Below are 26,851 nucleotides of genomic sequence, written 5' to 3'. Positions count from 1 at the left end.
GCTATCAAAAAAAAGAAAAGAAATGTGTGTGTGCGTGTGGAGTCCTGCCTGTGGCCCTCAACAATAACATTTAACTATTAATCACAATTTTGCTAAATAAAAGGATCTGGCTTGCATCAGTCACATGATAGCAATCAATCAATTCTCACCCTTGACGGCAGAGCGAACTTGCAAATAACACGTGCATCTTTTGCTGCCTGCAACGCAGACTGTTGCAACAAAAAACAGTAAATAGGGTGTACAGCGTACACTATAGTCTGTTGCATACAGGAGTATTAGGTTATTATGTACACTTTGGTAAATTATCTGGTGACAACTGACGAATTGAAACAAATGGGCATGCTGTGTGTGCAACAGTGCAACAAACATTATCTGTTCTTTTAATAACTGCATGCATGTGCTGGTCATTAGCTGGTAGCTAACAGAGTAAGGGTGTCATGGGTCTGTAGCTCTTTCCACTGTTTTAGGGAATATATTTCATTGTAAAGTAAGTTACAGGGCTTTTCACTGCCTTTCTGGAGGGCTTATATTTCACTAAAAGCTATCTAATATGCATATCCACATAATTATGAATGATTAAAATGACCATATTCAAAAACCCACTATATTTTAAAGAAAATAATTTAAAAAACAGATTATATTAGATTTATATTTCACATATGACAAAATGCTGATTTTACAGCAGCAAATTTATTGTATCTCTACAGTTTAAACTAGAGATGGCACGATACCACTTTTTTATGTCCGATACCGATACCGATATCATAAATTTGGATATCTGCCGATACCGATATGAATCCGATATAGTGTTTTTTAATCAACAAAACTGTTTTTTTAAATATCTTGCTGCATTTTGCAAGTCTGCAAGTTCATACTCAAGTTTAAAACAACAACTACACTAAAGCTATTCTGTTATACCTGTATACAAAAAAATATTTCATAGTTCAGCAATACTGATCAATCTAATAAACTTAGACCTACACCATCCTCCCTATTCTGGTATTTTAAAGAGTACTTAGCAGAAATATTAAGCAACCTAACTAATAGGGTTCCAACTCCCAGCAACAACAAAAATAAATAAATAAAAAATAGGGAACCACCCCTCACGCGCCACCTCATGATGCTTAATCGACGTAATCAACCTTAATTTGATGCAGTGTGGAAAAAAAATGCACAGAAATCAATTATTTTTCAAGAAATATTAAATAGATTCAACATCTTTCTTCAACAAAATTGCAGACTGCACAGATGGTACCTTCCCAAAGGAAAAAGTACTATAGCTTACTAGGGTATATATATTAGACTTAATAGTCACTATATACAGTAATTGACTTCTATTCATTTTACATCAAATTAAAACTTTGTGTGTCAGATAATTATTTATTAAAAGCTAGACATTTTAAATGAGAATAAGAAAGAAAAGTATGTCTTTGTGCCCCCTTTTCCCAGTTAATGCCCTATCGGCCCCCCTGGCTAAACTTTGCTAGATCCGCCCCTGCACAGTTACCAGCCGTCAGCTACGTAGAAAAAGATCCTGGTGTAGAAAGTAATATTAAATAAATTCTAACAACAGCTTATCAAGCTTAAACGTGCTGCTGTTGTTCAGCCGCTGGTTTCCTCTTTCTGGTGCAAAGTGGGCCAAAAACAAAGACGGACTCACGACAGAAAAGCCGATCAGCTGATCATTTAAGCAGTTTCACGATTGAAGTAGCAGCCGGAGAGCGAGAGGCAGTCGCTCGTTAAGCTTAACGCAGGAATGCTTTACAAACATTCAGAGATGGACTTACACACTTGCTTTACTTCTCTCGGGGATAACTTTGTCGGAGATGAAATGCCGGGTTGCTAGCGAAGCTCCACATGCTATCCAGACCACCGACAGGTCCCGCATGCCACAGCCGCTCTATCACGTGATGCATACTGCTCCGACATGCTAACGTTCTGAGGTGAGTTACGGTGTGTTGCAAGTTTTGTGAGGTGCTTTCGTGATATTTAATGGATCGGATTACATTTTTTATTTTTCTCCGATATCCGATCCAGTCATTTAGGTCAGTATCGGACCGATACCGATACGTAATATCGGATCGGTCCATCTCTAGTTTAAACATTTAAAAAGCTTCTGCCTGCACAGAGTGGATATTCAAACAAATTGAATTGTCGTAAATACATTATTTTATATTTATTACTTTATTTTTTATTTTAACGACTTTATTATTATAGCACTATGAATACATATTAAGCAAAGGATTCTGGATCAGCACCATGATGCAAACTTGTGGCCGTAGTATATACAGTATTCTGCAGAAGGTATCAAATGTCACTGTATGTGTGTGTGTGTGTGTGTGTGTGTGTGTGTGTGTGTGTGTGTGTGTGTGTGTTGTATGTGTATAGGTTTTCTTTAAATTTTTACTCATGATATAACATTATCCAGACATGCCCTGTAAGGTCATGAGGAGGAAACTGTGACAAAAGGAGCTGTGTGAGGCAGTGGATTCCTCACCAGCTGAATTAAAAAGAGTACAATAACATATGTACTGGTTGTTGCATTGCAGAGGTATTCAAGTATGAAAACGATAATAAAAACAATATTTTGGTTCTTTAGCCTTTTTCTATTATTACTTTATTATGGATTAGATGCAAAAGTTATTAAGTGTGGATGATTAAATAATAGATTGATGCAATTGCAAATTGTGCATTGTTCTCAGATGGACAGCAAGTGGAGAATGATAGATCAGATGAGGAGACAGAAGTAGCAAGATGGTAAATGGACTTGTTCTTATATAGCGCTTTTCTACTCTCACTGAGCACTCAAAGCGCTTTATAACACTCGTGCATTGACCCAATCATACCCATTCACACAAGCACTTTATCTAAGGTTTGATTTTAGTGCTTCTATTTAACATTTACCTACATTCACACTTCGATCGATGCATCAGAGGGTAACATGGGCTTAGTATCTTGCCCAAGCCTGGGATCGAACCACCAACCTTCCGGTGAGTAGGTGACCCGCTCTACCAATCTTTGCATTTTATCTCATAACACTTGTTTAATCAGATACCATCTCAACCAACTGAACAACACACTAGTTAATTTAGGGTATTTTCAAATGAAAATATCACTTGCATTTAAAGTAAAATAGCTTCAGTATAAATTAATTTACCTAAACGTGACCATAGAGATGGCACGATACCACTTTTTTATGTCCGATACCGATACCGATATCATAAATTTGGATATCTGCCGATACCGATATGAATCCGATATAGTTTCTTTTAATCAACAAAACTGTTTTTTAAAATATCTTGCTGCATTTTGCAAGTCTGCAAGTTCATACTCAAGTTTAAAACAACAACTACACTAAAGCTATTCTGTTATACCTGTATACAAAAAAAATATTTCATAGTTCAGCAATACTGATCAATCTAATAAACTTAGACCTACACCATCCTCCCTATTCTGGTATTTTAAAGAGTACTTAGCGTAAATATTAAGCAACCTAACTAATAGGGTTCCAACTCCCAGCAACAACAAAAATAAATAAATAAAAAATAGGGAACCACCCCTCACGCTCCACCTCATGATGCTTAATCGACGTAATCAACCTTAATTTGATGCAGTGTGAAAAAAAATGCACAGAAATCAATTATTTTTCAAGAAATATTAAATAGATTCAACATCTTTCTTCAACAAAATTGCAGACTGCACAGATGGTACCTTCCCAAAGGAAAAAGTACTATAGCTTACTAGGGTATATATATTAGACTTAATAGTCACTATATACAGTAATTGACTTCTATTCATTTTACATCAAATTAAAACTTTGGGTGTCAGATAATTATTTATTAAAAGCTAGACATTTTAAATGAGAATAAGAAAGAAAAGTATGTCTTTGTGCCCCCTTTTCCAGTTAATGCCCTATCGGCCCCCCTGGCTAAACTTTGCTAGATCCGCCCCTGCACAGTTACCAGCCATCAGCTACGTAGAAAAAGATCCTGGTATAGAAAGTAATATTAAATAAATTCTAACAACAGCTTATCAAGCTTAAACATGCTGCTGTTGTTCAACCGCTGGTTTCCTCTTTCTGGCGCAAAGGGGACCAAAAACAAACAAGAGAGACGGACTCGCGACAGAAAAGCCGATCAGCTGATCATTTAAGCAGTTTCACGATTGAAGTAGCAGTCGGAGAGCGAGAGGCAGTCGCTTGTTAAGCTTAACGCAGGAATGCTTTACAAACATTCAGAGATGGACTTACACACTTGCTTTACTTCTCTCGGGGATAACTTTGTCGGAGATGAAATGCCGGGTTGCTAGCGAAGCTCCAAATGCTATCCAGACCACCGACAGGTCCCGCATGCCACAGCCGCTCTATCACGTGATGCATACTGCTCCGACGTGCTAACGTTCTGAGGTGAGTTACAGAGTGTTGCAAGTTTTGTGAGGTGCTTTCGTGATATTTAATGGATCGGATTACATTTTTTATTTTTCTCCGATATCCGATCCAGTAATTTAGGTCAGTATCGGACCGATACCGATACGTAATATCGGATCGGTCCATCTCTAGCCTTAAGTCCTGTACACCTGTGGTAGTAAGGTTTTGACTTATTTCTTCACTTTTATGGGGTAGCTAATTTCAGTGTGTTGACTCATGAATTCCTTTTGTGTGCGCTGCTACAGTCCTCCACTCATAACAGTGATCTGTGTTACGACCCCCTCTGCTAGGGGACAGGGAGGAGTAACATATATAAGCCCTCACACGGAAAACTAAGTGAAATAAAGGTTTTATTGCAAAATTCAAACAGAAAACTGACAGGGCTGCATTCAGCAGACCACTGGGCATATAATCAGCACACAACTAACATGCACATGGGAGTGAAAAACTAAAGCAAACTAAGGCTAACGTGACAAGCAGTAACACCACAAAAAGGGGTGGTGTTACTGCAAGGGGGACAAACTGGATGTTCAGTCCTCGGCAGCAGCCCACAGTGTGAAGAATCTTCAGCACAATCAGCCACTAATTGCTTCTTGGAGCGTCACAGGATCCCAGGCAGCCAATTGTCTATGTGGGTTGCCGCACTGCAATCTGCATACAGGGGGCTGGCACGGGTTTCCAGATGCCATTCGTCAGCGAGTCCTGGCACGCTTGGATTTGCTTGAAGAAAAAGGCAGTCTCACTCCCTCTGAGGCTCCGGGCTGTAACACTCTGCATTAATAAAAACTTTTAGATAAAAATCAGTGATGAATGAAGGGAATAAACAAGCTATTTAGCCAATACGTGACTGAATTATCACCTCAGTGATGTCTGGCAGTAATATTAAAATACTTCCATCAAAAAAAAGATGACTTTTCAAAAATACTCATTTCTTCCTTAACTTTTTTTCCACAGTGTTTTACACCAGCATGAGAAAATATTGCCAACCTGACAAAGAATCCCACCATAGAAACCTACTAGACACTAAAACACTAAATATGAAACCCACATATGGGTCTAACATTTAAAATAAATGAAGCAAACAGACAGAGGGACCAAAACCACACTGACGTAGAGAGACACAGAGGGGAATTCAGGGGGCAAACAAAAGAAGAAAACGCTCAGTCAAACATAAACATAACGATTACAATAAAATTACAAGAATTAATATTTAACAACACAAACAAGGAGGAAAAAACCAAAAGAAATTAAAAAGATTAACACTTGTTCTGAGCATGTGGTAAAAGGTTTGATTCCATGTTGTACTTGTGGTCACTGGTTTGTAGGGTTGTTTCTGCAAAGTATACATGTTTCCGCCCATAAAAAAACAAGGCCCAGGTGCAAGCGCATGTGGAGGGGGGCAGGGGTGGCATGGCATGGTGTGCAGAAGGGGCTTGAGCACCTGCACCCTTTTGAATGTATATGTGTGTGGAGTTATGCCTGTGCCCCTCAACAATAATTTTTAACTATCAATCACAATTTTGCTAATTAAAAGGATCTGGCTTGCATCAGTCACATGCAGTGTTGGGGAGTAATGGAATACATGTACCAGAGGTTGTGAGACAGATTAGAAATGGCTACGGGGAAGTGGTGACTGGAGCTGAGAAGGGCAGCCCTAGGGAACTGGATCACAGAGGGGGGTCATAGGGAGAGACAGAGAGACAGAAAGGGATCCTGTAAAAGATGGAGAGGGAGTTATTGTATGGATAAGGAGCAGTCAACTGAGAGTCTCTAGCTGGTGAATTTATGCTCCTTGCTTTGCAGGTCAAGGCTTTGAAGGCTCTGAGGAGGGGATGTCTGTGGGAATTTTCAGTGTGTTTGAGGTGTAGTGGCACGCCGGAGGGCAGGCAAGCGGGTGAGGAAGCCACCAGGGAATGAACAGAAAATGTTTTTACTGAGGAACTGCCTAGTTACCACCATGGAGCGCATAACAAACTGGTGAGAAAAAGCAGGTTGCACAGGTTTAAGTAGGGGGATGAGGTATGGACAGGAGACCAGCAACCATGGGTGGAAAAACCCCAGACACTCCAATGGACCACAGCCATACATTCTTCCTGGAAACTCTATATTACCATTTACTGTGAATAAATCTCACAAATTTCAGTGATAATGAACAAATTTAGGATTTTTTTATTTGCACTGAAATAGCTTAGTTAGTTACTTTTTAATCATTTAGAAATTTATGACAAACTTGAAAAAAGTTAACACTAAAACTATAATTGTCACTGAGATGTGGCATTTTTCAGTTTTGATGATGCATATTTAGTACGATCCAACCAAATATTACCTGCATTTTTCAAATTATTTATTTTGGGTTAAGTTTTTCTGTGTGCTGTTTTTTGTCATTATGTGTCACCTTCTTTAGAAATCAGTTTCAACTCAGAGGCAACAATAAAATCTGTCATCTCCTTTAAAAGTGTGAACAGGTACAGAGGAAGCCACAGTCAAATTCTGAGTACTATAACCAAATGATAACCACTTCCTTCTGAGCTCTTCAGATAAATTACCGAACCTCCTTTGAACACATCATCTTTCCTCCTTGAAGAAAGTCACAGAGCTTCATTATGGTGGCTTGCGAAAGACAGCTTCTAGGCCTGGCTTTGGCCTGCATCGGCTTTCTGGGGAGCATCATTAGCTGTGCTCTCCCCACATGGAGAATCTTGACAGCCTTCAAAAATTCCAAAATTATCATATCCTTGGTGGATGGTTTATGGGAGAGATGTGTGATCTCACCAGGGAATGAAACGCATTGCATGGGGTACGAGTATATACCGTTACCTGCAGACATGAAGGCTGCTAGAGGACTCATCATCACTGCCATTTTCACTGAGCTCCTTGGGATCCTGCTTGGTGTGGCTGGGAGAAATTGTATGAACTTTGTGCCAGACGAAAGGCAAAGGAGGAAAATGGCTCTGACTTCTGGAATTGCCTTCCTCATTGCAGGCTTCTTTGTTCTCATCCCAGTTAGCTGGACAACCAACACCATCAATGATAATTTTCATCCTACCCTGTTTTTTAATGATCCTGATCGCGATGTACTTAAAAAGATGGAGTTAGGAGCCTCGGCCTACATTGGCTGGTTCACTACTGTACTTCTGTTCCTGGGAGGAGGCCTCGTCTGCAGCTCCTTTTTCCGCAGAAATGGAACTGAGTAAAACATTACTCCAACTCTTACATTGTGTAAGCAAGGCCTTATTGCTTTTTAAATAAGGCTTATTTTTATACATCGAGCATTTTTTGGAAATAAGAAAAAAGTTTTATGAAAGTTTTCCCCTTAAGTTTGTCATTTGAATGAGTAGATTAACAAAGTATAAAATCAGATTCAAATATGAAGAAATATTTGCAGTTTGACTGTGTAACTTGACTCTGAATCTATTATAATCATTATAACCACCTTTTGTATTTTTCTTTTCATTTATTGTTTTTGTTGCTCATAAGTTTGGAGACAGATTTGACTTTTTCAGGGATCTGTGTAAAGTCATAACCATGTCCATTTAAAACCGCTATGAAATCTATGCATTGTAAGTCTATGTTTTATCTTTGACTATCATCTCTTTATTAAATTGATTCAATATTGATGATCATGAAATTGTTTTTACATATGCTTTTTGAATAAAAATATTTTTTTGTGTGTGATTGTATACAAGTGAAATTTATATCAAAAGAAAATGAATATTTCAGAGCATGCAAAATAATATGTATTTTTTGTGCCTTTTTTAACATTAAAGCAGCTTAATAAACATAGTAAGAATGAGTTTGCAAAAACTGAACATTGTCGAGTTTTGCATTGAAAAATAAAACGACAAGATGATTAAAAAACTGTTAACAAAGACCACACTGCCAAAGTTTAAAAAGTTTAAAAATTATACATTAAAAACGACAATTAAGCGGTTGGGTTTTTTAAAGTTTTATATGTGTTACATCTAATCATAGATGACAAGTCAGAGTTGACAAAGTGTCAGTTTTACTTCAACACATCTGTTGTGTCAAACAGTAACTACCAAAAGGATTTAGTTTAGACTGGAGAAATTTCAAAAGTTGTTTTGTTGAATAATTTTGTCATTAAAGTTTTTAACCACAAATAATACTAAATAATGTTTGCGGGAAATACTTCTGCTGGACCACCACCGCCACCATCCAGAATAATTTCAACAGCTTTCTGCCCCATGGCACTCTGGAACTGGGAGCCTCGCTTTATATTGGCTGGATCACCACAGCACTTCTGTTCCTGGGAGGAGGCCTCCTCTGCAGCTCCTTTATCTGCCGAGATAGAAATGACTAAAACATTAAGTACGCCAACAAAGGCTGAATGAGTAGAATAAAAAAGTCTAAAATCTAATAGGCAGAAATATTGGTAATTTTAGGATGTAAATTGATTCTTGATATATTTTGTTGTATTTTATACCATTATAGACACTTTTTTTTTTCATGTTTATTGTTTATGCTGTTTACTATAAACTTGTGGACGCAATTTTCCCTTTTTTCTATGATCTTTGTAAAACTAAAAAGCATGCGCATTCAAAACTAATATAAAAGATGATTGTGTGGCTTAAATCCAGATCTGATCTTTGACTTTTTCTTTATTAAACTGGTTCAATGTTGATGATTAGCAGTATTTTTTCTTTATCTATTTATTTTGGTTGATTGTATTCACTCTTAGAAAGGATGTGTTAAAAAATGACACAAAAAATGTGTTGTTACACTATTAACACATTTTGTGTAAATTTTAACATAACATGTGTAAGAAAATGTGTAAACATTGAAAAAATGTGTAAAACGCTTAACACACTTGATGTGTTGCACAGTTTAACACATTTTGTGTGTTATTTTCAGAATCTAACAACAGGACCTAAAATTAGCAGCTCAGTAATTTGATGCTAGCCCTGTGTTTAGTGAAATAAATTGTAGATTAACAATGTATTATAACTATATTAACTGAATAAATAAAATGTTTAGTTATTGTTTGTTTTCCTTAATCCTTTCCTCATTACTTTCAACAAATAAAACATTTTATAATGTAATGTGGACCAAGGTGTATGGTGTACTAAAATTCTGAAAGAGGATTAATTTTTTATTTCTCAATATGTATAGCATACCAATTAATGGCCATGGCTATACTATAAGCATAAGTATCCACAAAGAACAGGCTTAATTTTGACCGTAACATGTGAATACAATTGAAGCAAAAGTAGAAAATGAAATGAGTAAGAACACACATGCTTAAAATTGAAACAAATTCTGCCCAGCAACATGACATACCGGCGGCGGGAAGGGGGCGCTATCTTTCGCGCCAATGAGACAAAGGAGACAAAGATGGAGGTTACGTCGCCTAGTATGTTGTCAGACCTTACAGTAAGTATCATTTACCAGTTTATCTTAATGTACTGAAAATATGCCGGGGTTCTGGAAGAATGTGAATTTATATAAAATATAGGAGTTTAGAGTTTAAGTTAATTACTGCTTAACTATACCTAGCTAACCTTAATGTAACAGTCTTGCTAACATATCCTACTCTTAATTTTATTATTAGTTCTTGGATTTCGTGCCATACTCCATTAGAGTTAATGTGTTTTGGTAGTATTTTTATGTATTACTTTATTCATGTATTTATCTATTTACTTTATTTATGTATTAGAGTATTCAGAAATTGCTCTTAGAACCAGTGTGGTAGTTGGCTAGCGGCTCCGACAGGCATTATGTTGTCTATGAGCAACGCCAGAGTCAGCACCTAACCGTAGCAGTGTTGAGTAAAATGACAATATTGTCGTTAGCTCTGAATATAGCAAATGTAGTTATCACCGCGACCATTCGTTTACTAGCAGAGAATAGGAATAAAGACTGAGTAACTTTAACATGAAATATACCTCATATTGAGGAGATAATTATTTTTTCAAGCAGTTAAAGCAGTTTTTGCATCTAGTATGATTAACTAAAGTATGTGCACATTCTTTTTTAAGGCTTATTGCTGGAAACATGCTCTGATATAGTTTCTTTTTTATGCAGAACTTCTGAGGAAGTAATAGTCAGTGTTATTTAAAAAACCAAACAACAGCAACTTGACTATGCAAATTATCTTACTTATTTAGCCATGTGTTTCATTTTTTCAGCACACATATGACAACTTAGAATCTGTCAAAGTCCTTGTAACCACTTTTATAGATGAGAAAGAAATTTGTAAAAAAAAAAAAATTCTTATTGTCAGCAGTGCCACAGACATCAGACATCACTATTAGTCAGGATCAGATTTATTCACCAAGTAGCAACTAGAAGATAAAATCAATTTATTTATTATTCAGAATTTCTTTTAGTCATTGCGTTATAATCACGTAGTTAAGAAACCGCCTTCTTCTGCTGCAGCTTTTTGAGTAAACTCGTGCTTTTATGCTCTGTGGAAATTTGCTGTCATGACTTTGAAGATTATTGCAGAGAGGTAAAGTGTCTGGTGTTGCCTTTACACAGTCTACCATTACCACAGAAGAACAAAGTCAACCCCTGAAGTCACTCAGGAAAGCCCCACAGATTCTTAAGGAGTATGAAACCTGTCGGTGCCATCGAGGAGGCTCCTTGTGAAGACTTGCATTGGGGATTTGGTGGAGAGGTGTGGTTAGTAAGTATCGCACTTTACTGTACTTTGTTAAAATTTTGCAATGAATGTTTTCCTTTAAAAATGTTGAAGTGCACAGAAGTAAAAAAGTTTACCTTTGTTTTCCAGTTACCCTCTTAGTGCAGAGAAGCTAACTGTAGCAAAAAGCATCCTCACCACTTTTCCACCCTTAAGTGGCAGGACAGGGGGAAGGATTTGTAAGTAAATTTAGCATTTTAATAATGTAAATTCCACTACATACTGTAAATTGCACTTGTTCCCACTTACTGTGTATCGTTTAACCTTTATCTAATTATTTATTAGAGCTTTTTTTCTCAGTTAAAATTGCTCAGCTGTTACCCATATACCTCTGTCCTTTCTTCCTCAGGAGCATTATTATGATCCAGTCTCTCATTGTGGATTCCTAGAGACTAAACTGCGCAACCTTAGACGGAATCTCGACCAGGGGCAGAGACATTATAAGAAGCGAAAAGTGACAGATGACTGTGGTGAAGACAAGAAGCTCAGGCGAGAGGATGGGAATACCAGCAACACAGATGAGTGGGTCACCCAAGTTATTGCGGCCCTCAGCTGAGAACCTTCCAATTATCATGTCAGGCATGGAGGAAACATACACCAGTCTCAGAGCCTGGAATATTCGGAGAGTACCCACGGTTTTTGGACATGCCAAGTCTGGTAAGTTGCTTGGTTCTCTGGTAATGGTTTATGTACTCCTTCTCCACTCAGTTGTGTTTTGCATACAAAGTATGTAACAGGAGTCGATACATTTGGAGGTATGTTTATGAGCTCCTAGTGAATATTTTGAAAGTTTTATAACTTCAGAGTTTGATCATTACTCCCTGCGCACTGATTACAATGAGCATCACTTTTCACATGGTCCAAAATCTTAGTCGTACCACCAAATGACTATCTAATAGTAGGGACATCAAATGACAATGCAGAAAGTGCTGCTCGTGGAAGTGAAAACCCTACAAAAAATCACCTAAATCTGTATGAAACTCTGCTTTCAGCAGCACTATTTTCAACAAAAAAGCTCTACAGGACAAACTGCAGATAGACAACATAAGAAATTGTCTGCTAGAAAGTTGAACATCAGCTCAAAAGTCCTAATTTTTTCTCAGGGTCTGATGGGACCCAAATCATAGCTAAAATTAAGGAATAATGGACTTGTATTCAAATACCACTCCAAGTAAATTGTTGTTTCACTGTGTAGGTAAGCTTGATGTGGAATGGGTAACAGAAATGTGATACTGTAAAGTTTGATTTTAGCCATACAGCTACCAAATGGACAGAATGTACTTTTGATTTAATGTATTTAATGCTTCATTTTAAACTTAAACACTTCTTTTATTTCCGTAGGCTGAACTTGGAGTTTGGCAATTTTACAGGAGGAAAGGTGGATCTCTTTTTGCGAAAATGGGAAGCCAGTATCATTCCGAAGCTCAAATCAGTAGCTGCCCTGGAAACAAGAACCCCCCCGCCATGTGTTAACACACCTACTCCCACCAGTTGGTGCCAGTCGTTGCAGCCTTTTTTGCACTGGTATGTATTCAGTAAAGTTCTCACGGTATTTACTAGGGGGTGCAACGATACACAAAATTCACGGTTCGGTTCGGTTCGATACTTTGGTGTCACGGTTCGATATTTTTTCGATACAAAAAAATGTTCATGCATTTTTAATTTGTCATTTATTAAAATTATAAATATATATTTTAACTCAAAAGTACAGTTTTTAAATTTAACCCTAACCCTTGTGCGTGTTTTTTATTTTGACAGCGAATGCGCACCTGCGGACCACTTATATGCAGCCCTGGTTTTTTAGCTCATCATATTGCAGCCACAGAAATTCTTTTGTCCATGAAACCATAAAGCTGCTCTTTCTTTTTGCCTTATAGTCTGATTTGTCATAACTTCTCCGTTTTGTGGTAAGCTTTTCTTTGGCTGTCACTTCTTCACCCTGACCTGTCTTATTTGGCTCAGCAGAACTGAAATGCTTTTACACACTCACTCACAAAAACTCAGCGATTCTCTGCGCGATCAACCTCTCACATGTTTAAGCTTGCTGCGGGAGATTTCACTTGTCATGTTTGCATAGTAAGCTAACGATTAATAAGACGATGTCAGAGGAATTGGTGCACAAATTATCATCACTCACAGATCAGTACTGTCGCTCTCTATACACAGTTCACACGATTGCAAAGTGAAAGCAAAAAAACAAGCGCAAATTCAAACGCGACTTCAATATGTCACATATTGACAGTGGCTCACCGATGCCAATGACATAATTACCCAGCTACATTTCCGAAAGAATGCAAAAGCATTGACATATATTTTTCCTACAATAGCCCGACGGGCAGGGAAGAGATAGATTTTGGTAGCCCGACTGAAAAAATCGCTAGCTCCGGGACGTCGGGCTAGCGATATTGCAAGCCCTGTATCTGATTGAGGAATCACTCATCTTTGGAAAAGAGAGTTTATTACAGAGAAATGGCTCTTTCCAAAATAAAAGCTATACTATCCGCTTCTTCTGGGCTATATTCTCAGCAGCATAAGGAGAATCACGTGCTAACAGCTGTCTAAATGACTCGGCTAAAGTTAGTAGCATGCTTGCTTTTTTTTGTCTGCTTCCACTTGTCTTTGCACTAGGATGATGTCGGCGTAAATGTGCAGTCATATTCGTTGTGTTCCCACTAGTGCTTTCAGGTTAATCTCGTTGAAATGACCTTAACGCCACAACACGGCAAATCTCCGTTAACGAGCTACCGCCTATCGCTCCGTGCATGGGGCTAGACGGCCAACACATTAACGAGCTAACTGCGCTAACACACTAGTTCACACCAATGTAATTGAGCATTGCATGGCACATCCAACATACTGTTTTACTTTAGTCCATGACTCGCTTACCTTCAGGGTCATACGTCACATGAAAACCAAAATAATTCCAAACGCCAGATCTGAATGAGAGTGGGGGAGGTCCATCTTGCAAGGAGAGCTTAACTTCTGTCTCACTAGCTTGCCCTGCGCTCTTCCTTCTGACTATGCTGTCTGTGTTGAGCGCTCAGTGGATCTGCGCTCGACAGTGCAGCCTAGGCGGAGTAGTCGAACACAGATTCACTGAGCGCTCAACACAGACAGCATCGTCAGAAGGAAAATTGATAAAATAAATTACAAATGTTGTATTGTTCGATACATATGCGTACCGAACCGGAAGCACTGTATCAAATGGTTCAATATCGATACGAATATCGTTGCACCCCTAGTATTTACCTGAGGAAAGCATTTGTCTACACCTCACTGAATACTATCTTTATCTTCCCCCATCTCCAAGCCTGGAACAAGTATTGCATCGCTTTGCAGTGATCCTGAAGCATCATCCACAACACACCAACCCCAGCTGATATGCATCGGTGATCTAAAGAGGGCAACCAGGCAGTACATCATTGTTGCTAAGAATGACAGAGTAACCATTTCTCTGAATGATGGCCTGACGTGTGCTGTGGATAAGCTTTTCAAACTGTACTGGGTATGTAACTTGTCCTATCCAGCACCACTTGGCTCCGTCTTCACCTTCTTTGAGTTTGTCTATGACCTGCCGCTGTCCACCCAAAGGAAAACCAAAGTACTGGAGCTGATTGCACAGATTAAAGGATGCAAGTAAAATGTTCACCTGTCCAAAATGTAGAGAGTCTCTGTTCACAGAGGTGAGAAACCTCATTTGGCATCTTTGTCAAATACACTGCTTATCAGGACTGACCATTTTTATGCCTATGCAGTGGAAAGGTCAGACAATATGAACTGATTGGCTGAAATTTTTGATTTTTGTATTTAAACCCAAGGTACAAAATTGTATAACCTGGATGCTATATTCGCCAAAATGTATGTTTTTCTGTTTGCATGCAACTGCACATTTGTTAAATGTTGACAATTTGTTGAAGATGACAATTGTTACCTTTAAAAATTTTAATTCATGTATTGTCTGGATTATATCAGAACATTATATATATATATTGAAAAAATTGAAAAATTGAAAAAAGGGCAATCATATATATGATTGCCCTTTTTTCAATTTTTTTTTGACATTTTAATGATCTAGAGAGATAGAAAGCTAGTCAGATATGAATTTTGTTTGATTTTGTAAAGTAAAAATTGTGATATAGCTTTGGCTAAAATTGAATTTAAAACATTTTAATTGAAAAGATTCTGACAGTTGTTGTTCATTCAGTTTGTAATGATTTATAATATGCCAAATAAAAAATGGAATTCAATAAGTGTATAATATATACCCATCTTTTTTCTCCTTTTTTAAAAAAAATTGAAATGTACACATTTTAACACATCTTTGTGTCAAAATAACACATCTTTGTGTTTACATTTTTTAACACAGAAGATGTGTTAAAGGAGCAGACACATTAATTGTGTTAAAACTGACACATCATGTGTTGTCCCTAATCTGATGCAGCACATGTGTTAAAATTTAACACATGATGTGTCAATTTTAACACATCCCTTCTAAGAGTGTTGTAACAGTAAAATTGTCAAATTAAAATGTCTGTTCATTAGAGCATGAGATCATGTTTTGGGGTTTGGGTCATTTAACGTTTTGTTTAAAGGTTAAAATATCAATACTGCAGTATAAATATCAGGAGAGCAAATCAATATGCTTTCAGATGTGTTGCTACATGTTTGTGACCTTTTCCTGGATTCTGGCTCTGGTAAAGATGTCTTTATGTTGGCTGTTTTTCTAAAAGAAGCCAAACAAAAAAATGTTTGTTTGTTTGTTTTGTTTTTTTAATGTGTAAAAGACAATACATGTCAGGCTTGACAAACAATGTCATGAACACAAAATACAGGCTGGATGCCATTGCCTTTGGTACAGTGATAGCTAAAAGATTAATCCTTATAAGGTTAAAAGACGTGTCATTGCCTACTCTTTTTCAATGGAAAGTGTGAGTGGGTTCACAGAGATGCAACATAGTTTTTAGGGTTTGTATGTGAACAATGTCAACAGCTCAACAGGTGGCAAATGAGGTTATTTGGAAGAAATCAGAAATATACCTGATTATTTATTATAATTATTAACTATTCATGTATGTCCCTCCTGACTTCTCTCCGGGTCGGGGGCTTGGGATGTTTTTTTGTTGTCCTATGTCAAACTGTTGATATAACATTCAATAAATAAAGTGTGTTGAATAAAGCAGTAAGCCAAAAGAATACTAATACTAATACTAATAATACTAATAATAATAATAATGTGCTGCACAACAATGGTAGGAAAAAAGTGTCTTTGCATATCCTCATTTTCCTTTTGTCTGGCACAAAATTGATCAGCCTGATCCCAGTTTGTAAATGATTTACAGAAAAAAATTGATGTAAATATGAAACTTTAAACATGCCCAGGAAGTGTTTGAAATGCTTTGCTTTATTCATTATGAGATAAATGATGAGAGATTATGAGAGCACACTGTGTGTGCCAGTAAACAGGCGTAAGATAAAACCAGAAAGGACATTATTTTGAGCCCGACTAAAAGGTTTGATGCTTAATGTGTTGGTGGTGTAGTGGAAATGTCTTTAGTCTATGTATTGACACCCCACCCCACCTCCCCACACCCCCACACCCGTGACATGGGCCAGCATGTAAAAGTTGTGGACTGTTTCTCCCTATTGAGATTATGCTCACCGGGTGTTTGCAGGTTATTTGCAGGTCAATTCAATGACAGCGGCTTTGTGTGTGGTTATATTTCTCACACTATATCCTTTGCAAAATCAAAAGATTCAAAACTGCTATAAAACATGACTGTATGGCCAGTGGTCTGGACCTGATCATTGACTACGTTTTCTTTATTAAACTGGTTCAATATTAATGATTTTGTTATTCATTTCCATTCTGAATATTTTACTGCAGAATTTGCTTGAATTGTAATAAAAACAAAGTTTCAATTCAGTTTTATTTACGTAGCGCTAAATCAAAGCAATCACCTTAAGATCTTTATATTTTAACAATCAGACAACCCTGGATAAGCAAGCACTTGGCAACTGTGGGAAGGAAAAACTCCCTTTTAACAGGAAGACGTTAAATAGTGTAGTGGTAAGACACACCTCTGGAGCAGGGGTCGCCAGTTTGATTCCCCCATGCTAAAAGCAAGCCCTGGAGTGGTGCAGGAGAACAGGCGTTCTGTTAAAGGACAGAGGAAAACAGACAATAAATCCACTGAAGGGTGTTTAAGGAAGTGAAAACAGACAGGGAAAAAGGTGTAGCCTTGTGCTATTGTCTTAGTGACTATTGCACTTTTCTGTGCCTTAAGTCATGTGGTCATCCTGAGCGTTTTGGTACCTTAAAACAGCAGACACAGAAAGCAAAGGAATTGCTCACCCCACATCTAGTTAGCAAACTCCACCTTTCATACAGCGTGCTGAAGGTCTGTGTACATGCTCTCCAATGATCTGTAGACTTCTGCTGAATATTTCATTCTAGATGGCTGGTTTCACAGAATTGCATGCCGGAGGGTAAATCCCAAGCTCCAATTGAAAAACATTCCTCAGACTCTTATGAGTGAAAATTTGGTCTGTCTGTACACTCCGACTTCGCCAGCATCCATACCAGGAAGCTGATACATATATCTATTATTCCCAAGAACTAAACACACAGTTAATTGAAGACCACAAAATGGATTCTGGAAAACACATGCAGGCAACCACACATGCTGTATTGTTGTATAAACTGCACTTATTTGTAATGTGTGTTGTATTTTTATAATTAATTTTGATATCAATATTCCAAATTCTACTAACTGGAAAGTTGGTGGTTTGATCCCTGGCTGCTCTCAGTCTGCATGCATTTTGCATTTTCCTTGGGAAAGATACTAACACAAAATTTCTCTAATTTAGTAAGGTTTTGACTTATTTCTTCTTAAAGGTGACCACTTTTATGGGGTAGCTAATTTCAGTCTGTTGACTCATGAATTCCTCTTGTGTGCGCTGCTACAGTCCTCCACTCATAACAGTGCTCTGTGTTACGACGCCCTCTGCTAGGGGACAGGGAGGAGTAACATACATAAGCCCTCACACGGGAAACTAAGTGAAATAAAGGTTTTATTGCAAAATTCAAACAGAAAAACGATAGGGCCGCATTCAGCAGACCACTGGGCATATAATCAGCACATAATTAACTAACACACACACGGGAGTGAAAAACTAAAGCTAACTAAAGCTAACTAAGGCTAACGTGACAAGCAGTAACACCACAAAAATCTGCTCCAGCTAAGTTCAACCATAGAGATTAACAAGCAAAGTTCAAAAAGAGAGGCAAGGGGGACAAACTGCATGTTCAGTCCTCGGCAGCAGCCCACAGTGTGAAGAATCTTCAGCACAATCAGCCACTAATTGCTTCATGGAGCGTCACAGGATCCCAGGCAGCCAATTGTCTATGTGGGTTGCCGCACTGCAATCTGCATACAGGGGGCTGGCACGGGTTTCCAGCTTGCCAGCGAGTCCTGGCATGTTTACTTTTTGTCTCTGCGAGTTTGCGTTTGGGTCCTACTCTTGCCTGCACACAGCCGTATTGGGACAACTGTATGCTAGCACACACAACACGGCCTGTCTCAAAAAGAATAAAAAAGAAGCATATTTTCCATGCATGCTTAAAGTTTGTTTCACATTTACATCATTAATTTCCTGTAGGCTGCATATGACAGACAGTGTTTTTAAAAACTCTGCTTTATTGGTTTGAAAACACAGCTAGAACTAATCTGACATAAGGAGACCGGGAGGAAGCAAAACTGAATGTAATGAGCACAGGACAAGGAAGTATCAAAACAAAACAGGAAACAGAAGACATACACAGAGACTTGACAAGGAGACATAGCTGACAGGGGGGACAGAGCTAACATGGAGCACAGAGACAACATTGTGCCTATTTTCTGTGAAAACAGCTATAGTAAAATCCACTACTTCAATGGACTGATGTATGTAGTGATACCAGCCAAGTGCACTTAATATGGAATTTAACCATAATGAAAATGCACACATATATTCATGAACAGCTTAGTCAACAATAAAACAGTCCAAGAAGTGAATGTTTTGCTCTTTTAAGAGGAAGGTTATTCTCTCTTTCATGGGGCCAAAGTTTTTACAAGCATTTTTAAGATATTCACACAAGTTTGAGAAAGTCCATTATCTGAATCTGTAGAATAGAATAGAATAACCCTTTATTGTCATTTTATATGATTAGATTAGATTAGATTAGATTAGATTAGATTAGATTAGATTAAACTTTATTAATCCCTCGGGTGGGTTCCTCCGGGAAATTCAGTTTCCAGTAGCACAGCACCGACAGAAGTTGCATGTCACAGATACCATAAGGGGAATGAGAGTAAGGATATAAGCATAAATACACCATATATACACATATATAAATATAGAATATACAATATGGATAAATAGAATTGCACATTTGAGTATGTTGCACAGTGATTATTGCACAGCTGAATATAAGAAAAAACAAATATTGCACAGTGTAAAAAAGCACTACAGCTCAGTTGTTCCCACCCTCCTTAGTCCCCCTGTTTCCCCTCCCTCTCCCCTCCAGTGAGGAGTTAAACAGTCTGATGGCGTGTGGGACAAAGAGGTTTTTAAGTCTGTTAGTTTTTGACTTTGGGAGAAGCAACCTGTCGCTGAATAGGCTCCTCTGATTGTTTACAACCATGTGCAGAGGATGCCCAGCATTGTTTCTTTAATGTCCTTTTCTCTATAATGAAGTTGTGTGCGCTCCACACCAGGAATATATATTTTATTCTGTGCAGGAATAAAATATAAATAGTAGGACAGCAGGAATAAACAACATGGTAGGGGTGGGGTGTGGGGAGGATAGTGTTTGTTAACAGTCTGAATGGCCCAGGGGAAGAAGCTGTTTTTGAGTCTGGATAGGTGTTTTGTGTTGTGTGTTTTGGGTTTTGTACTTTTACTTTTGATTTTATTACGAAGTATGACTGTTTGTTTTGGTTTCTGTCCTAGTATTTCAGTTTCCTAGTTTTGGTAGTACTTCCTGAGTTCTTGTTTTTAGGTTTTGTTATTTAGTTTCCCAATGTTTATTCTGTGCTTCCTCTTCTCTGTGTTCCTTCTGTCTGTCCATGGTGTTATTTTGTCTGCTCATGAGTATGAGTATGAGTATGAGTCTGCGGCTGTGGCTGCGGCTGCGGCTGTGGCTGCGGCTGTGGCTGCGTCTGCGTCTGCGTCTGTTTAGTTCCGTGTCTCGTCTGGATCTCTCTGTCTGTCTGTCTGTGTGTGCGTTCAGCTTTGTGCTCTCCCTGTCTCGTCAGTGTAATCAGCATCAGCCGTGTCTCCCAGCTGTTTCCTCTTAGCTCCGTTCACCTCTTGTATTTAGTGTCTGCATCTTCCCCTGCTCGTTGTCACGTCGTACCCTCACTTCCACTGTGTTCTGTTTGCCAGCCTGCCAACCTGTTTAGTTAGTTTTTTGTTCAGTGTCTTCCCAGCAATAAAGCTGAGTATTTTGACTTACTTCTGCTTTTGTGAGTCTTGCATTTTGGGTCCTCTCTTGCTGCCTGCTTGCACACAGCCATCACACTGGAGGTGTGGGACCAGATTTGCCTGAGGCACCGACCAGAGCGCAGCAGGTTAAACACATGGTGAGCAGGGTGCAAGAGGTCACCTGTGATGGCCCTGGTTTTCCTGAGACAAGAGGTCCTGGCGATGGCTGCCAGGGGTGGCATAGGGCAGTTAATGATTTAATTTGGGCAGTGTTAATTACCCACTGTGCAGCCTTCCTGTTCTCAGTCCCAGGCAGTAGGAGAGCACGCTCTCCAATGAGGAGTCGTAAAAGGCCAGCAGCAACTTCTGGTCCAGGTTATTCTTCCTCAGTTTACATACTATAGTAGTCTATGTCTGCCATATAAACTGGTGTCGTTAAGTTATTAGGTTTTGCTTTTTAAAATATTTTTCTGCAGTTTTTGCTGGCTTTTAAGCATGTTTTCCAATATGATAATTTACTACAGAAATTACACCATTGCTGTATAAAAAATATATCACCACCAAATCTATAATGTACAAATTAGTGCAAGCACACATAAAATTATTTAAAAAAAAAGCAAAAGAAAAACAAATGTAGTACCTTTAAATTTTACAATGTGTGTGTGTGTGTGTGTGTGTGTGTGTGTGTGTGAGCTTCTCCTTTAAGAACAAAAAAACGCCCACACATATATAGATCACTTCCTGCTTAGCACTTTCCTCATAATTAAATTACAGTACTCAAGAGAACAGAAGCTTTCCACTTTGAATTGATCGACAGAGTTTCATTATGACTACTGGTCTAATGCCGCTTCTAGGCTTGGCCTTGGCCACCATCAGCTTTGTGGGGAACATCCTCATCTGTGCTCTCCCACAGTGGAGAGCCACTGAATTATTGTATGAAGTGGATCCCTTTGAATCCAATGTCACTGTGTCTCAGATGTTCTTTCAGGGTATATGGAAGTTCTGTGCAACAACCTCCAGTGTACTCCTAATTCGGTGCAAAAGGTATGAGGAAATACCTTTTGTCTATAAGTCCAGTCATGTGGGGCAGAGAGAGAACCCAAATGCTGACGTCTGCAGGCAGGAAGGAGTTAATTGAAGACCAGTCGTTTATTCAGACCGGTTGTCAAAAAAAGTGCAATAATAAGAACACAAAACTGAAATAAGCAACTAAACAGAAAACCTAAACTTGGTAAAACACTAGAAACCTGAACTATTAGGAACTTGCAGACATAAGTGCAGGAGAACAGACGTTCTGTCAAAGGACAGAGAAAAAAAGAGACAATAAATTCACTGAAGGGTGATTAGGGAAGTGGAAACACAAGGGAATACGTCAGGAATAAAAACTGTACACCATCCATATGAGACAAAGGTTATCAAAATAAAACTACAAGCAGCGTGAACACCAAGATTTAGACAAGGACACGTGGGCTTGAGACTAAGGGTGCAGACACAAACTAAACACCAAAACACCAAAACACGAGCTGATTAACCAACCTTCAAAAATCAAACAGAACCTGAACTGAAAGAGAGAGAGACTGGAGAAAAAGACATGGACGAGGAGAGGAGAAACCCGAGTCCCGTGAAAGAAAAGCACAATAAAAAGCCAAATAAAAAGAAATATTTTTTTAAAGAAGGCCAAATGATAAAAACATTGTTTTGAGCCTGACAAAAAAGTTTTGGTCTTGGTCGGTTTATGTGGTTGTATTTCTCACGCTATATACAACTGCAGTGAAACTGGTTTTCACACAGAATATTGTGTCATCACCGACTCTTGCTTTAGAAAAACAATCTGTATGCTGTCATTTTTCACATGCATTATACAAAGAAAGAAAGACCACTGAGCTCACACGTTAGATGATGTCGCTTTAGTGTGACTTGGGCTTAATTTTGCAGGAAGCCAAGTGAGACAATAGCCCTGAAATAATGGAACGCATGACAAAGACAATGTAGTCTCTTTCTCATGATGAGTAAAATGCAAGTATTCATTCCTAACACTTTCCAGGCATGTTTTTTAGTTTCATACTAACATCAGTTTTTCCTGTAGGCTACATTGCAATGACCCATAGGAACTAGGTATCTCCATTTTTGTTTTTTATGTCATGCTTTATTCTACAGGAGCTGATTTGTTGCATGAGCTATAGGCTACTTGGGCCCAGTGAGCTTGCCTATGAACACTCACTCTGCAGGTCTTTCTGAAGCAGGTCTCTCTTTTGCTCACTGTCCTGATTTGGACACCAGCTTTCGAGACTACCTCAGCTCAGCTACAACCAGTGTTTTACTCTAAAAACCTAATGACATAAATTTTTGCTGTAATTATGTTATATAAATACATTACTATATACTAGACACTACCTTGTCCAGTCTCCCAATGTTTCGTTGCAATTTATGAGGCAGTTTTTGACAAATGAGAGCTTGTCTTTTGCAATTTAGCTTTCTGAAGTAGTTGGACATGTGTCTGTAATGTGCTTGATAGCCAAAAACTGACTTCTTGTTTTGAAAGTGTTAATCAGTCATGTTAGCATGCACGTGGTTCAGCACTCTGTTATTGTGCAGCTTGTCCTGATAAAGGCACACTCTGCTTCCCCGAGAGACGCTGATATGTGGTAGAGAGTAGAGAGTTAACTGTTGAGTCCATATAAGGAGCTAGGAAAGAAAAGTGTTTCTTAAAGACGTTTCATTTTGGATGCTTTCTCCGGCCCACAACATTCAGTCTTGGTGATTTCATCCTTTGAAGCTCTATTTTCATCATATATGTCAACAGTTAATTGCACTCAACTGAAATTTTTGGCTACAACTCCTCTAAAATGTTTAGCACATTTAACTGTGTAGTCCATAGTCTGCCTTTATGTTTTGCAGGGGTTAAGCAAGAGAATGCCTGAGGTACTAGTTGCATGAGATAATTAGCAGATGTAACAAAAATGTATGCAGGTAATTGTGTTTGTTTTAAAGAACATATTCATGCAGAGCAGAAATTTAAAGCGGTACAACTTTAAAAGGTATATTCTATCTTAAGAAACTGATATATTCACTGCATATTTGTACTTTCTGTGATAAGTCCAGAATTTATTTCTATTCTTCATTATTTTCTTAAACTTTAAATTAGAGAACATAAGTTTCTCTCAGACACTGCACACTCTATATAAACCATTTCCATTTGTAGCTTAGAAGTGTTTGGATATTCATTTTATATTTACAGATGGCTCACAAGCAACATCTTTGAAGACTATATTTACATTTTAGGAATTCTTTTGTTATGTAAGTAAGTAAGTAAGTAAAATTTATTTATATAGCGCTTTTCACAGATAAAAATCACAAAGTGCTTTACAACACAGAAAATGGGAATATAAAAACAATATAACAGTAAGTAAAACAATGTAAAACAATAAAACTATAAAAACAGCATAAGAAGAAATTAATCAAATGCTTTTCTAAATAAAAATGTCTTCAGCTGTTTCTTAAAAGAATCAATGGAGTCCGTGCAGCGAAGAGACAGTGGGAGAGAATTCCACAACCGTGGTGCCACAGTCTGAAAGGCCCGATCACCACGAGTTTTAAAACGAGTGCGTGGTACCACCAGCAGTCTCTGATCTAATGACCTTAAAGCCCGAGAAGATGTATGTGATTTCAGCAGGTCAGATAAATATTGAGGAGCCTGACCATGCAGGGCCCTAAAGGTTAGAACTAAAATTTTAAACTGAAACCTAAAATTTACAGGCAACCAGTGAAGGGAGGCCAAGACTGGAGTGATATGCGATCTTCTCTTGGTGCCTGTTAAGAGACGTGCTGCAGCATTCTGCACAGTCTGAAGACGATTTAAGGCTGATTTGTTAAAACAAGTAAAAAGGCCATTACAATAGTCTAAACGAGAAGAAATAAAAGCATGAATAATCATCTCAAGTTCAAGCTTTGATACCATTAGTCTGAGTTTAGAAATATTCCGTAAATGATAAAAACAGTTTCGGACTAGCTGCTTAGAATGCTGCTCGAGCGACATCGAGCTGTCAAATAAGACACCGAGATTTCTAAGGCTTGATTTTACGTAAGGGTCTAAGAAGCTGATATGCTGTCTAATTTCTGGGACCATATGGTCTGGAGCAATAATTAGAGTTTCTGTTTTATCAGAGTTTAGTTGGAGAAAATTGTCATATAACCATTTGTTGATTTCTGTCAGACAATTACTTAAATTAGACAATTTATAAAACTGAGACATTTTGAAGGAACAGTATAGTTGGATGTCGTCAGCATAGAGATGATAGGAGATATATTTATAGCGCTTAATAATTTGGCCTAGAGGAAATACATAGAAAGCTACTTCAGAAAGCTAAATTGCAAAAGACAAGCTCTCATTTGTCAATACATGTAACCTGCATATGTGGTGCAAGGTATCATTTGTGGGGTCAGACGTTTCGATTCCACAAGCAGCAAGTTCATTCACATCAAATGGTTTCTCTACTCTTCCAATATGATGACTAACAGCTATTGTGTTTTGTGAGATTGTTTTTTACAATTTCTATGATATTCTATTCGGTTAAGTTGTGTTTTCTATTCTATTGCATCGTTTTCTTCTATTTGCTGTTGTTTTCTTAAGTTGCATTTTATTTGACCTTTCAGCTCCTTTGTAATTTATCCCATTAAGTTTACTTCAATTCAATCCAATTCAATTTTATTTATATAGCGCCAAATCACAACAAAAGTCGCCTCAAGGCGCTTAATAGGTATAGAGAAAAACCCAACAATCATATGACCCCCTGTGAGCAAGCACTTTGGCGATAGCGGGAAGGAAAAACTCCCTTTTAACAGGAAGAAACCTCCGGCAGAACCAGGCTCAGGGAGGGGCGGGGCCATCTGCTGCGACCGGTTGGGGTGAGATAACAGAGACTTTGAGGAGAGAAACCTAATATTTAATAATCCACATTTCACTGTTTTACTCTTTAGTTCAGATGTATGTATTGATCTTTCTTTGTGATTGTTTATGTTTAAGTTGTGAAGAGCTGTGATGGTTTGTTTGTTTGTTTGCTCGCTTTTAGTTTGTATTTGTCTGTTTGGGAGCTGACACAGTCTCCATGGAGATGGGTTTTTGGCGGGGTAGCATCAGGAGAGAAGCTCCAGAGAGGCGTGTTCCATGTTAAAAGCTAAAATATAACATATAAAGAAATTATGCTAAATAAAACAAAACCTTTCAATTGCCCAACCCTATCTGTCCCCTCAACGGGTTGTATGTTTTCAATGTTTCCTTATTATTTTTGTCATAAAAATAAATCAAACAAATAAATCAAGCTGTGTGACAGCACCTTACATTTACGCCGGGCTGTGAGCTGCCCTAAATCTACTTCCTACACCCCCTTTTCAACTAGTTTAAAACCACTCCTGACTTCCCTCAGTGCACACTGTAAACTCCAAAAGATACAATTAGCTTTTCTGGTAAAAGGTCCTAGATTATTTTGTCAACCTTTGGAAACATCCTCTATAGAGTTATTTCATCTTTAAAACTTAGGCCTGGTTTCTTCACCCGCTTTAACGGGTAGCACATATCCAGCCTGAACACTGTGTTTGGGCAATTTACATAACATAAAAGATAAAGATAAAGATGGCGCCGGTGAGGTCGGCTGCCGTCACGACTGCTCCAACCACTTTTTCTTTGTCTTTGCTTTTTAAGTTAGTTTTCTTAGTTTCTAAATCGGCAAAATCATCACCATTGGGTACATTAGGTATGACAGTGACACTCTTGTTTCTATTGGTATACAATGTACTCACAATTCGAAGTTTTTAACACCGGATCCGAGCTGGCCGAGTGAGATCTTGAGGGAGAACAAAGGGAAGCGGCGGCCTAGAGGGAAGCGAGCCGGCGTCAGGAACAGGCTGAGAGCTCGTGCACACCGCACACCTCTGCCTAGCATCCTGCTCGCCAACGTCCAGTCACTGGAGAACAAGCTTGACGACCTCAGGGCCAGGATAAAGTTCCAGAGAGACATTCGGGACTGCAATCTCCTCTGCTTCACCGAGACATGGCTGAACCCAGCGGTGCCGGACCACGCCATCCAGCCGGCCGAGTTCTTCTCGGTTCACCGCATGGACAGGACACGGGACTCGGGGAAGTCAAGGGGAGGCGGCGTGTGTTTAATGGTGAACAACAACTGGTGCAACAGTGCGAACGTTGTTCCTCTCACACGCTCCTGCACACCAAATCTGGAACTACTGTCCATCATGTGTCGTCCTTTTTATCTACCTCGGGAATTTACATCGGTCATTATAAGTGC

General features: G+C 38.5%; 1 protein-coding gene and 1 long non-coding RNA gene across 2 annotated transcripts; both read left to right on the top strand.

Annotated features, from left to right (window-relative positions):
- Positions 1–7,029: 7,029 nt before the first annotated feature.
- Positions 7,030–8,747, top strand: LOC147320793 (claudin-4-like). The gene is made up of 2 exons (XM_086308989.1): positions 7,030–7,453; positions 8,596–8,747. Exons 1-2 carry the CDS (start codon positions 7,030–7,032, stop codon positions 8,745–8,747), a joined length of 576 nt encoding a protein of 191 aa, XP_086165115.1.
- Positions 8,748–9,562: 815 nt separating this feature from the next.
- On the top strand, positions 9,563–12,605 carry LOC147320792 (uncharacterized). Its single transcript, XR_015131292.1, has 5 exons — positions 9,563–9,817; positions 10,925–11,072; positions 11,178–11,266; positions 11,437–11,744; positions 12,429–12,605. It is a non-coding gene; the product is annotated as an uncharacterized LOC147320792 (long non-coding RNA).
- Positions 12,606–26,851: the final 14,246 nt, after the last annotated feature.

The sequence above is a fragment of the Aulonocara sp. 'chitande type north' Nkhata Bay genome, linkage group LG10, assembly GCF_057382095.1.
Source record: "Aulonocara sp. 'chitande type north' Nkhata Bay isolate Kocher_YH1m ecotype deep benthic linkage group LG10, A_spYH_male_GT1.1, whole genome shotgun sequence".
Taxonomy (NCBI): domain Eukaryota; kingdom Metazoa; phylum Chordata; class Actinopteri; order Cichliformes; family Cichlidae; genus Aulonocara; species Aulonocara sp. 'chitande type north' Nkhata Bay.
The sequence above is the reverse complement of the archived record's forward strand: the minus strand, read 5'-3'. Positions and strand labels throughout refer to the sequence as shown.

Bases quoted from the DNA above. Each gene is read 5' to 3' on its own strand.
- LOC147320793 (XM_086308989.1), top strand. From the start codon at position 7,030: ATGGTGGCTTGCGAAAGACAGCTTCTAGGCCTGGCTTTGGCCTGCATC. The intron at 7,454-8,595 runs ATGATAATTTTC...GGACCACCACCG, and splicing joins CTGGACAACCAACACCATCA to CCACCATCCAGAATAATTTC.